General features: G+C 34.4%; 1 protein-coding gene across 1 annotated transcript in view; it reads left to right on the top strand.

Moving 5' to 3' along the window:
* Positions 1–14,008, top strand: part of SLIT3 (slit guidance ligand 3) — a gene marked incomplete at its 3' end in the record, with an annotated part of 569,754 nt that overhangs the window by 331,475 nt on the left and 224,271 nt on the right. The window contains exon 6 of the mRNA XM_081320704.1: positions 4,423–4,494. Coding sequence (XP_081176830.1) covers positions 4,423–4,494 — 72 coding nt within the window. The remainder of the gene's footprint in view (positions 1–4,422; positions 4,495–14,008) is intronic.

Below are 14,008 nucleotides of genomic sequence, written 5' to 3'. Positions count from 1 at the left end.
TAAGTTTGAAATGCATATCAGTCTCCTTTAATTCTTTGTTAGCAATTTAAAATTTACACACACACACACACACACACACACACACACACACACACATATATATATATAGTCGTTTCTGACTCTAGGGGCCAGTGCTCATCTCCGTTTCAAAGCCGAAGAGCCAGCGCTTGTCCGAGGACATCTCCATGGTCATGTGGCCGGCATGACTAGACGCCAAAGGCGCATGGAACGCTGTTACCTTCCCACCGTAGTGGTCCCTATTTTTCTACTTGCATTTTTTACATGCTTTTGAACTGCTAGGTTGGCAGAAGCTGGGACGAGTAACAGGCGCTCACTCTGTTACGCGGCACTCGGGATTCGACCCGCCAAACTGCCGACCTTCCGATTGACAAGCTCAACATCCTAACCCACTGAGCCACTGCATCCCTATATATATATATATATATATATATATATATATATATATATATATATATATATATATATATATATATATATATATGTGTGTGTGTGTGTGTGTGTGTGTATGTGTGTGTGTGTGTGTGTGTGTGTGTATGTGTATGTGTATGTGTATGTGTATGTATATGTATATATATATATATATATATATGGGATGCGGTGGCTCAGTGGGTTAGGACGCTGAGCTTGTCGATCAGAATGTTGTTAGTTTGGCGGGTGGAATCCCGAGTGCCATGTAACAGAGTGAGCGCCTGTTACTCGTCCCAGCTTCTGCCAACCTAGCAGTTCAAAAGCACGTAAAAATGCTAGTAGAAAAATAGGGACCACTAGGGTGGGAAGGTAACAGCGTTCCGTGCGCCTTTGGCATCTAGTCATGCCAGCCATATGACCACGGAGACATCCTCGGACAAACGCTGGCCCTTTGGCTTTGAAACGGAGATGAGCACCAGCCCCTAGAGCTGGAAACGACTAGCATGCATGTGCGGGGGAACCTTTACCTTTACCTTTATGTTAACATTTCGATTGCTGTTATTAATTTTTGACTTATTTTCTTTTTTAACTTCTGTCTCTTATATGTATATGTATTTGTTGTGGAAGGGTACATGGCAGGTACAGTATCCATACAGATCTGAGTATGTTACTGTACATTTATATGTGGACACTGTAGGAACAATCAAAACTAGATTTTCCCTTCTTTATTGCAAGAATAGGCTTAATTGCATGGCATCTGCTATACTTCTTAATCTATTCTACTGATGTTATTTCTCACTGGTTTTTTTTTCCCCAGGTTTCTTTTGTAACTGTGTAGATTTTCTTCTATAACTGTATTATATATATTTCAGTCTAGAGGTATTATTGTTAATTTTCAATGGAGGGAAAGTAATGCCATGGAACTAGTTCTTCAATATTTATCTTCATAGATTCAGGGAGCCAAAGATTCTCATGATATTTTAGGGTCATAAATCCATTTCTTTTCATTTCATGATAGGCACAGTTTGAAAGAACGATTTGTTTGTTTACCTTGGCACCTTGTTTTCCTTCTTGACTATTAAGCTGTGACAGTGTGAATAAGCTGATTATTTTAAAAATTGTATTCCCACAATACACTCCAGTGCAGTCACGTAAAGTAGTAAAATGGCATGTTTAAATTCCTGCTTGAATCACTATGCTTGTAACTTATAGCATTCCCTTATGCTAAAATTATATATTCTACTTCTACTGCACTACATACTGATGTATGTATATAAAGAGTGCCTGTATTATTAAATGTATGAGCACTGAGCACAATTTCTTATCAAGAAAAAAACAAAAACAGCACAGAAAACAAAAGCGTGCCATGTGCAAGCAGCAGTAAAGTGCCAAGGTTTTGCTTTTGTATTTCATGAGCTCTCGCGCTCTCCCAGCTATATTGCTAAATTGTATTTATTGTATGAGGAGGATTGTGAAATCAGTCATGAGTTATAAAGTGTTCAGCTTCACAAGGCTGAGAAGAGCTATCAGCAAACTTCTATACATGGTGAATAGGGGCCCCCAAGCAATGGCAAGATTAAAACTGCATTACAAATATATATTTTTTATTTTTTTATTTTTTTTATTTTAATCCCATTTATATCCCGCCCTTCTCCGAAGACTCAGGGCGGCTTACCATCTAAGCACAAACCAATGTGCTTAGCAATAGCCTTCATTCTATGTATATGCCTGCTTATTGGGGCTTATTAGGGCCCCCCAAGTGGCATTATTACAAAGTCAGCTTAATTGCCCCCAACAATCTGGGTCCTCATTTTACCTACCTCGGAAGGATGGAAGGCTGAGTCAACCTTGAGCCTGGTGGGATGCGAACCTGCACTAATTGCAGGCAGCTGGTGTTACTTAAGGAGGCATTAGCCCACTGCTCCACCAAGGCAGTGTATAGGTTTCTGGCTACGGAAATAGATTTCTGGCTACGGAAAGTTATTTAATTAACAGTCATCACTGAGCCATATTATTCTCATTTAATTAGCAAAAGTATATTCCCAAAAACTGAGCCACCAAAGGAGGAAAAATGAAATGGAAATAAAGATTTGACCAAGAATTGAAATATGTGTGAGCAGTTCCACCACAGCACTGAAGTTTGGGCATTTTAAAAGCTATCTAAATTCATCTCTATAATTACCTGTTTCCCTGATATTGTTCCTTCAACAGTGGTTTGATTTTGTTAGTATTCCTAAGGACATATAAAAGGTCACTTGTGGGTGTTCTTAGGTATTTTTGCCTGTCTTTAACTTACAATCAATTAAGAGCCCTCTGTTGTACCTGTCTATTCCAAAAAAGGTATGATCTGATTTGAATGAAGTTTAAGCATATTCTATTATTTTGCAAACTTGGTGCATTCTGATACAACGCTTACAACTGTTTAGTAATTAACTCTAGGTTTTTTTTTTACCCTGAATCATCTTTGATCTGGTTTACATTATTAAAACCTTATTTTATACAAAGTAGTTAATTTGGGTAGTAAGATCTAATAAAAAATAAATAAAAAATAAATAAATAATTAGGTTTATTTCATAGGCATATTCAAACTTTTTGACTCCAATGAGTTCGAAGTATTCCAGTGGCAATGTAGTCATATACAATATATTAAGGCTTGAAGTCATTCTCCATGCACTGATTCTTATGGAGCCAAAATAATAGCATCCATGCAGAAACCATCAAAACAATGCACAGAGAAATTGCATGATTTGCAGAATCTTGAGCAAACCCACTCCACAATGCAACATTTTATTGCATGCCTGATTATAAAACAGCATATTTAGCACTTTTAACTTCAGCAGTACCTGAAGTGTGCAACTGGGAATACATTTATGTATTTATTTCCCCAGGGAGAGGTGGGTATTGGGTTTTGACTCCACAAATCAGACAAGAAAATATGCACAAGCAAATTAAAGCAATAAAATAGCCCTAGAAATAAAATGCAGTGTTTTAAAAATATATTCTTTCTCAATAAGATTATTTTTACAGTTAAATATATCCGAAAGCAATTCATGAAAAGTCAGTCTAATAAAGAATTATTCCTCAATGGGCGATGCACATCTGTGATCAGAAATGGGCTGGGCATGGTCTAAATCTAGGACCAACCGCTGTGTTCTTTTGTGTACAAAAAAATGAATAAAAATACCTGGTCTGATTTTGAAAGGGACAATTTGAATGCTCTCCTTTCTTTCCTTATTTGGTCTTGCTTATATTTGAACAGGTCTATTCCGTTATGCCCAAAGTAACTGATTAGCTCCAAGTGTGTCTACCCTGACATTTGATTTGATGATTAGATCTCTCCTGCTCATGCTGGTTAGAAATGTGTCAATAGTGAGGCCTTCCAGATGGGGCCAGCAACAATGCAAGCGGAGCATCGAACCACCACAGACATTTGATGCTTATAATAATAAAAAGACTATACAATTAGATTAGCCGAGGCTAATTTGGAATGGGTATATTCCCTGTGCACCCTGGACCTCCTGGGCAGATAAAGGCTTGAGATTTAGTACTCTTAAGGATGGAGAACTACAACTTCCAGTAAAAGGAGAAAAGCAGCATTCTGGGAGGTCATGGGGGCAGCACAGTGACCTCCAATGATTTACAGGCCTTTAGCTTAATGAAATTGTTTCAGTGACATGACGGTAAAAGCTCATAATGGATTGGATGTCCTAATGTAATGAAATTATTCCCTTCTGCCTTAGAGGGGGGGAAAAGCACAATTAATATTTACCGAGACCTGACAGGCTTCAGTGTGCTGTAGTATGCAGCTCTTTTAGAGAGTCAGTGAGAAGAGACAGAGCAGCGTGGCAGGCTACCAGCAAGCTTTCGCCCGATGACAAGCAAAGACTGCAGAGGGGTGGAGGGACACCTTGGTGACAGGGAAGCTGAGGACATGGTGCTCCAAGGCAGCGTGGCTATCAGGCAAGCCTTCACCCTTTCCCTTCCTTCCTGCAGGCAACTGGACAACAATCAGATCAGCTGCATTGAAGATGGAGCTTTCCGAGCCCTCCGTGACTTGGAGATTCTGTGAGTTGACTTTCTCCTTGTCTGTGGGTGTGCGGACGTGTGTGTGCGTGCATGCACATGCAGAGCCATGCATGTTTGTGTGTGCATGCATTGCAACGCTTTTATTTTTGTGTCTTTTCTCTGGGTCACCCACATCATTCCTCCCCCCCACCCCGCCTCCGCCTTTTGGCTAAAGTGCACAGCCAGCAAACATAAATTTGTCACCCACTGGTTTAAGGTTATTGTTAATTAAGCCATAAAAGAAGATTTGGGTTCTTATGGTCCTAAAGAGCAGAGATGAAAAGCTATGCTGCTTTTTATGCTGAACAGATGGAATGTAATGATTCTGTAGGACCTGGTGTTTTCTACACTAAAAACTAAAACCTTAGCAAAGGATGCCTAACAGGTTTGACTGGCACAATTTTGGAAACAGTTTACAGTTGACTTAGGAGACAGCATAATTGCCCAACATAGAGAAAGGCATGGAGGTGCAGCACAATGGCTAGGAGAACATCCTATTGTGAAGACTGTGAGCATATTAGCAACTTTATACCTCTGTTTAAACATCTGTAGTTTAAGTTAGAGGCTTGGTATTCTCAAACAATTTATTTGCAGTAGGACAACTTGTCATAAACATAAGTTATAAATTAAGGCTCTTTGTGTAAGGCTTTTTCAGCATTTTAATTCAGAAAACCTTTTTACAAAGGGAATAATGCATTGTAAAAAAACATGATAGTCGTGCTTTATATAGATGGACTATTTGAGCAAATATTGTTTGGGCTTGATGCTAACATGTTCTTAACTATTTTTAATGAATCAGAAGTGTTTGATAGTGAAAGATACTGGGTGTAATTGGCACAAATTAGAGGTTTTAAGATGCCTAGGAGAAATTCTTCCTTTTCTGATATGTTGAACTAGGATCTCAAACAGTTATATTCTGTAGATATGCAATTTTATTTTGCATGCCAACAAATGTTCTCAAAACTTTTTTGCCTTTTAAAACATATGCTGTTTCAAGTAGAGCAAGGAGTCAATGAAATTAGGTCTTACCAAGTTAAGAGACCTGATGGACGTTGTAGTTACCTAAAGCTGTTGATGATAGATGTTTGTAATATTAGCTTTCAAACTGGCTTTTTATTGGTCACACACAAACAGGTACCCTATTAACATCTGGAAGTGTTCTTGATGAATTTATTCCATTTCCCCTTATCTGAAAGTCATGCCCATTTCCTTTCTTCTGAAATTGAAGGTGATAGAATAAAGGAATATGTAGGAATAAGTTTTGGAAGCAAGGGATGGCATATAACATGTTGCTATTTACTGTAAGCAAAGTCAAGACTTTCTCAAGTTGAGCTCAATTGCTGGTGGCAACATAGATACAATCATGCAGTAATATGGAGTGCTTTGCCATTACTTCATTCTAGCAAGCTTTCCTTTCCTGTATGGGTAATGCTGTGGTATTCCTTGGCGGTCCCCCTTTGAATGGAAAACTAGGCCCAACCTTACTAAACTTCTGAGTCTAGACAAGGTCAGATAAGTGCTGCCACCTGCTGACAACCTTAGTTTGAATTAGGGATGTGTTGTCTTATTATTTATTTGGTGGCGGGCACAGCATCAATCCATTGTGCTTATCCTTTGGCATTTAATATTAGTAGAGTAGCCAGTTTCTATGAAACATTAGTATTTGTATATAGTTAACAAATTAACCTCTTGTTGAAAGATCCATCCAGCTCTCATGCTTTTTTATTTATTTATTTTGGCTATTTAATTGAGAATATTCTTATTTTGCACTGCAAGATATTTAGTATAAAAATGTATTTCATTACTGACAATATTTTTAATTCTCTTGATATCTTTCCTTTAAATCACTTCAGTGTTTGAAAGCTTGCTAAACATCTACTATTTGATTTTGATTTCTGAAGCACAGACAATCCTTTGGAAATACATATATGTATAAGTACGCTGTGTGAATGTGTGTGCGTATGTAAAATGTTTATATAGCCACTCATCTTACATTGAACTTTGAAAGTTCCCAATCAACAATTAAAATAATCTCAATAAGAAACAGCATAAATAAAATGAATATCATTAAATAAACATTGGTTTTAATAAAATAAGGTTTGTATGTTGCATTGATTTAAATTACAGAATTTGATAAAGAGAAGTTTTAAAACGCTCACAAAATGTCACTCTTTAGTCTTAAAAAGACAAAAAGAGAAAACAAATGAAAACTTGAAGATGGTCACAAAAGAACTTTCACCGCATATATGTATAAACATTTTGCAGCCTAATTTCTGCTTTTATAATGAAAGTCTCAATTATGTGCCTTTAAATGGTCTGGAAAAACATATGAAATTTTATTTACTAAACATTTTCTTCATTCACGTGACAATGTCCATTGATAACAGTGACCAGAAAATTATGGAAGCCGATTGTTAATCTCTATGAATAATTCACATAACAACTTTGTGTAAGATAGTTCACGTTCCAATAATTTGAGTTATAAGTCTTTCCTTTTATCAAATATACATTCATAATACCAATAAAGACTTTTCTTCCAATATTTAGGATTTATGGCAAAAAAGTAATTTCATAGTCTGCATCATTCATTTATATTTGACAAACATCCATTTTATTATTAATATAGAATCTGTATATGGATTTCCCATTTTTTCAGGGAGCATGTTTGTTATTTGCCATTATCAAGCACTGGACTAAAATTGAGTAGCTCTCTGAACAATGTTTCCAACTTTATATTATTCATTAACCTTCTTCTCATAAATTATTTGGATACAGATTTGTTGTCTTTGCTTCATATATTATATAATTCTGGTTGATATTTTTACTGTTGTGTCTTCCTTGTGGAAACAGAAAGTTCAATTGATATAGGAAATAATGCTCAATAACATTCCAAGAAATGAAACTGGAGTAAAACCAAGCTGTAACCAATGTTATTAGAATTATTTTGTGCAAACTATTTTTGAGGGCGGGTGAAGAAGTAGAACGTAGAGATGTCAGTAATCAGTAGTCCCCAAGCTAGGGAAAGAAATTCAAATCTTGCATATTTTATATTTATCTTTTTAATGAAAAATGTTAAGTTAAAATAATTTTCATTTATTCAACACTACCAGTGCATGTATAGAAAGATAATATTCATTTCAGTAGCAACCCCTTCTGCTTTATTATACTGCTATGGTGAAAATCTGATACTGTTTAGAACATAGTACTTTATCCAGAATACGTAAGGCAGGTGGCTACTGAAAAGTGGGCAGGGGTGAAGCATTTCTCCTATAATCAAGTCAGAATCTTACTATTTTTATGTGTTTATGTCTTTGTACACTAAAGTGCACACCTTTCAAGGTATTCCTTTTAATTATTAAATATCTTTGAATTCAACTGGGCGTCCAGTTGAATTATTTTCTTAGGAAATTAAATTTAAATATGAGCAATTATCATATGTTAAAAGCCCTATTTAGGGGAAAATGTACATCTTTTCTGTGAATTAAGTTATATTTTAACTTGCAGCTTATAAAAGCAACATATTTTGTACATTTTGTTACCAATCAGAAAATCCATAGGGACATATGCATTATACTATTCCCATGAATAGCTTATTTATACATTAGGTCCTGCACATGAAATTTAGTTGGTAGTCATGAAGTATCCCCTACTCTAAAATTAAAATTAAAAAAGGGGAAATGACTTGGCGTTACAGATGGTAATATATTTCCTCCGCTTGTTCCTCTTTAAGAAGTACCACTTCTCATTTTGTGATCTTTGACATTCCTTTATAGAAATAGTACTAGCACAGAAACCTTTCACATTACCTTTACACCTGTAAGTTGAATTGTGAGGTATAATATACATTACTTCTATTTGTTAATTAAAATTGTTTTCTTCATTACCAAGAACAGGGGCTTTAAATTATTTTATTCAACAACCTGTTGTTTTGTGAATTATGTATTTATTTGTATCTAATTAGATGTGGTGTTTAAAATCATGACATAATTCTAAATAAATGAGGCGTCATTGCTTAATGAATATCAGTGAATGGCAAAAGGATGTGATTTGTTATTCTATTTTGCCAACAAGTATCATCAGTTTAGGCAATTAGAATTAAATGTGGATTGTGTGAGTTGCATTCATAACTGTCACTATAAAAGGAGCATATTTAATGAAGAGCTTCTTCTCTGTTTATATAAGGCTTTAGAGTCTGTCTTGAACTGATATTGGATAAAGTGGGTTGTTTTTTTAAAAAAAAATCTCTGTTTAGATATAATTCATACTTAGCACAAATATAATAAGGAATATGTTTGAAACACGAATGCATAATTTGCATTATTTTATGTAGAATTAATTCATTTTATTAAGTTTGGTATATTGAATTTTCACATTGTTGAGGTGGAAATGAATTACAGTGGCAGTAGTGATTTGTTTCATTTAAAATCAGGACAAATGAAGAAAAATCAGATTTCCTAACTCCCAGTCTATTTTTTCCCCACTTGGAAGCAGATCAAAAGTCACACCTGCTTTTGGCAGATTGTTTTGAAGACATGTTCCAAGTGATTTGTGAGAAGATGGCTAGTTCCTTAAAAAAAAAAACTCACTAACTATCTGGAGATGTTCCAGGAGAAAACTGCATCAATATACCCACTAATTTTCCTTATCAGTCCCTGTCCTATTGTAGATCATTGTAGTAAAGGACTAATGTGCTGGAAAAACATCCAGCTAGCAGCTTCAATTTCCTTTTTTGGAATCAGATTAGACATATTAGAAACCACAGTAAAGTCAGAAGATCAGTTTAGAAGAAAGAGCTCCTCTAAATATGCATAGAAACCTAATGTAAAAGGGCCCATACACTTATAAATATCCAAGAATTCTGTTTTATTTAGGAAGATCCTGTTTTGTCTAACAGAATTTCCTTAGAGAAATTATTTCCTGACTATTGTACATGCTGGAAATATAGCAGCAAAAGAAAAAAACAACAGCTGCCAGATACTATCAAGGTGATAGATTTTGTATTGTTTCTCTAGCAGTGAAAAAATATATGTGATGGACTGGCTTAATTTAGACTTAATTAGTGCATCTGAAAAATCCCCAAAGGTCCTAATGGTAGTTGCTCTTCACCCCCTACAAAAGAATATCCCTAACTTTCTTGATGTTATGAATGATTTAGTATGCACTGTTTTTCAAAATTATTTATTATAATTTTAAAATTATGCTGATGAGCCTTGTGATAAAACTCTAGCACCAATGTACACGTCATGTACATGTTCAGCAAGCAATGAGAATTTAGATTCCTTAGTATAGATGGCCAGACAGAAAGACAGACAGATAAATAGATGAAATGTCCTATTCATAGAACCATAAAATTAGGATGGGCTATTTACACATTGCAATCCAACCCTTGCTTAGGCTTCTGAGGCACATGTAGTGAAGAAATGAATCCATTTTCAGGGTAATTGTTTCACACCCAAACTTAGTTTATTATTATTTTCTCTAGCACTTAATCGAAATCAGCCTTCCTGTAATTCATATTTATTATTCAATATTCTATATTTGTAGATGACAGGGACTAGGGCTTTACTCCTTTTATATGGTCTTCTTTCAGGTATCTGAAACATTTTGTCACATTTTATCAAAGCATCTCTTCTGGAGGTCAGATATAGTCATCTTTCTCATTTCATTTCCTTTTTTTGATTTCTAATCTAAGATTTTTTAAAAAAGAAATTGAAGAAGTTGGGTAAATATGTCAAATTCCGTTTTTCATGGAACAAATAATAGTTTGGATTGACTTTAAAGTGCCTCAAATAGTTAGGAATTATCTCTAGTTTTTTACAGTATCTGTCTATATAATGTTTTCCTCTACTTCCTTCGATTGTCACTGTAAAATTGTAAATTGTGGCAATCAAATGCCCTCAGTGCAAAGTATAACAGTTTTATTGATGGTGATCATAGTGTCCATGTATAGTGATTTTTGATATAACCATTCCAATGAACATTAGTCATTCATTTAAAAAACTAAATATAGATTATATTTAAGCATTAACATGAGCAAAGGCCACTACATTTTGATGCATGAATAAAATCTAAATATTTCAAGTGCTAAAATACAATCATTAATTAAGTAATTAAATTTTTGACCCTTAGTCAGTCAGTCTGCTTCTCCCGAGCTAATGGTTGGACCCTTAATCAGCAACCATATGTGCTTCTGTTTTCAAAATGCCATGTGGTCTTTTAAAAATTCATTTTTCAATGTCTAAAGAAATATAGTGGATATAGTGAAATTTTTAGGCTACTGGGAACTAAAAACATTGTCAGTTAAAGTGCCCTCAGTATAATGGCAATTCTTTCATTCTTATATTCTGTAAAAATTGCAGCATAGTGTAGTTTACATTAAATATTATGGGTTGATTTTTAGGCTTCTAGGTAACAGTACACTGCAGTACCAGATCTCTATGATTGGATGTCTAAATTCCTTGATGAACTTATTCCATCAAAAATTCCTTTCCCATGAAATTTTCCTTCTTTATTAGTAATGAAATGACCCAAAATCCAATGAAAATGAGAAAGGCCACTAATAATAATAATAATAATAATAATAATAATAATAATAATAATAATAATAATAATAATAATAATAATAATAATAATAATAATAATAATAATACAATCTAAAAGGCGTGGACATGTTTCAAGGAATGGCCACTGATTTCTCTGGTCACGTTCATATTCATTATTTAATTTATGTCATAGAATTTTATCTTCTGTACATTGCCTATGCTTATTTTATAATTTGCTAAGCAGTTTTATTTATAATAAGGATTTAAAACTATTACTTTACTCTAGGTTAAAAATCTGGATAATTTGTTTGCCTTCAAAAAGTAATTGAGATATAAATAAATAAGTAAAATATATAGCTTCAATGTGTAAGAAAGTAGAAACAAGACTACAGTGGAAGACCTTTCACAGAGAAGATTATCCCGCCATGTCTTAGAGTTCCCAACAGGAAGTATTTCTGCCTTCTAGTCTCTTAGGACGTGCGTGGCATTATTTACCAGGTCTGCTTTTCATCATTTTTGGTAAAGTACTTGCATTAATCAGTTCCATATTTGCATTTGGCCATGCGGTAGTGCATGAACTGCCGCAATGCAGTCCCTATGACACCATCTTTGAAGACCACTCAGCTTCTGCCAAACCAAAATGAGTTTGCCAGCCTGCTGGGCGGGGTTAGAGGAAGGGAGCTTATTTTATCTCTTCACCAACTGCGGAAATTGCCTATTTGTGTCTTGGTGTAATTCAGGTGGGTTTGTGTTATCTTAAGATCCATCTCCTGCCACTTCTCCTGCATTGGCATTGCAAGCACTCAGGTGAGGCACTTATCACTTTTAGATTTGAGTTTATGGGACAGTCTTCCTTTAGTTATATCCATTAAGAAAGTGTATTCTAAAGCTAAACCAGCTTTCTTTATCAAATCCATAACAAGTCATATTTAGCTTATTTTCATATTTTTGGAATATTACTAGAGAGGGAGCAGTATTGTTAGATTAACTCTAATTTATTTATGCTTTTCTCTACATCTTTTTTGGGGAACATAACACTAATGGAACACAGTAAGTATTCAACATTTATATTTCCACTTTTTTTAGTTTTTTGATATATTATTTAGTGGTTAAGAATGTAAACTAACTATTGCCAGATAAAGATCTGGAAAAGATTTCTTCTACTGAGGTTGACAACTTAAGGAAAAGTTAATTTAAAAACTATATTTTTGGAAAAGAACTAAACTACATTTTGACTTTAACATTGTAGGTTTGATAATCCATTATGAAAATATTGTTCTTTAGAGAGTCAAAGCCAAAGTATCCTGCTGTGGATAAGGTTGACTATGGGGAATCCATATTCAGATGCCATGTTGAGTTCAAGTAATTTGATTGGTTCAGTTTTTGCAAGAAGCTTTATGACGTTTTGTTCTGGAGGTATAGAACAATCTTTTAGATATATTGGATATATGGACATTAAAATAATTTTGCTTCTTAAATGAATCACTTTTTGAGACTATATAAATAACAGTGATCTGCAGAATGATCTCAAAGGTTGAGAATATAGATTTGAATCAACTGCTTTAATATTTGAAATATTTTACCCACCATTAGTTAGCAATTTGTGAAGTTTGCACGTATTCCCAACACTCATGGCAATTTTATTTCTAAATATATTTTAATGCAAACATTATCTTAATATCGCTGGCTTTTTAATAGAGACTCACTAGCTACATCTACTTTTTTATCTCCTTACTCTGAATCGAAAGCATCTTCAAATGCTGGGGTGTAAGTTATACACACTCTTCCTTCCATGTTAATAAATGGCAAAGATTTGGAGAAGTAACTTTCATTTCTAAAATATTGGATTATGGGGACAACAAGATCATTTCCTTTCTTCCTTTGCAAAAGTAAATGAGAGTTATTCTCCTGACATCTCGCAGCACTTCTCTAGGGTGGGCTTCTTCTCATAGTTGTAACAAGAAAAAGGTATTTTCCCTGTCTTCATATTGTATTAGATAGCTACTACATATGTTTTAGATCTTCATTCTCTGCCATTCAAGACCCCTAGTGGTCATGTTCAAGTTATAGAGATAACATTAGGAGTATGTTATATGCCGCAATGCGACACTAGATTAAGATAGGAGCTGGAAACATACTAGCTTTGGAAGAGAATAAATATCTTCACTGATATGGTCAGAAAGAGCTCTGAATAGGCCTTCAGACCATTTGTGTTTTCTTTTACCAAAAATGAACAGGAACAAATTTGTTTCTGCAACTTTCTATTAGCAGGGGTACAAAATTAAACTACTGATTTGGTAGCGGTAAAGCTAGTACGCTTAAAATATCTTTTTATGAGTGTTTTGATTTTTCTACAAATATAAAACGTGCCTTTTAACAGCCTGCATAGAAACTAATATATTTAATATATTTTGCATAGCTTAATTATTTAGGTTTCCTGTCCAATAACTTTTTATTTTATTTTTATTAAATTTTTGCTCTGTTGAATCCGCAGAAACTCTAGGCAGTATCTGTGCATTGCCCTCAATTCTTATTATTTTAAGAAAAGACAAAGGTAAGTGTACTTTCGGCAGGAGATCACTTGTTTCTTCTTCTATGAATTACTTCATCTGAATTTAAAATAATTTAAATTCTTTAGTCCCAATTAGGCTTTCCTGATAATTAAATTCCAATCCCTGCCTGTCAAACTGCATTTGAAACAATATCTAACGGATCTAAGTTTGTTCTTCCTATATTGGTGTGAGCTTAAAATGCAAAAAGGTTGCATTGATGAACTAAAGAATATGTTTTTAATTTAAATTGATTTGATTCCATTAAAATTAATTGGATATAAACAAATATTCTTCAGGTAATGATAATCTATACATTCTAGGTTTTAATTCTGTGCTACTTAGATGGAACCCTAAGCCCTATAACCTTACTTGTACAGGATTTCATAATTAGTAAAATTGTATGTATCGTTCCTCTGAAGA

Source organism: Vipera berus (assembly GCF_964194415.1).
Source record: "Vipera berus genome assembly, chromosome: 2".
Lineage (NCBI taxonomy): Eukaryota > Metazoa > Chordata > Lepidosauria > Squamata > Viperidae > Vipera > Vipera berus.
Note: the sequence above shows the minus strand (reverse complement) of the source record. Positions and strands in the feature narration are given on the sequence as shown.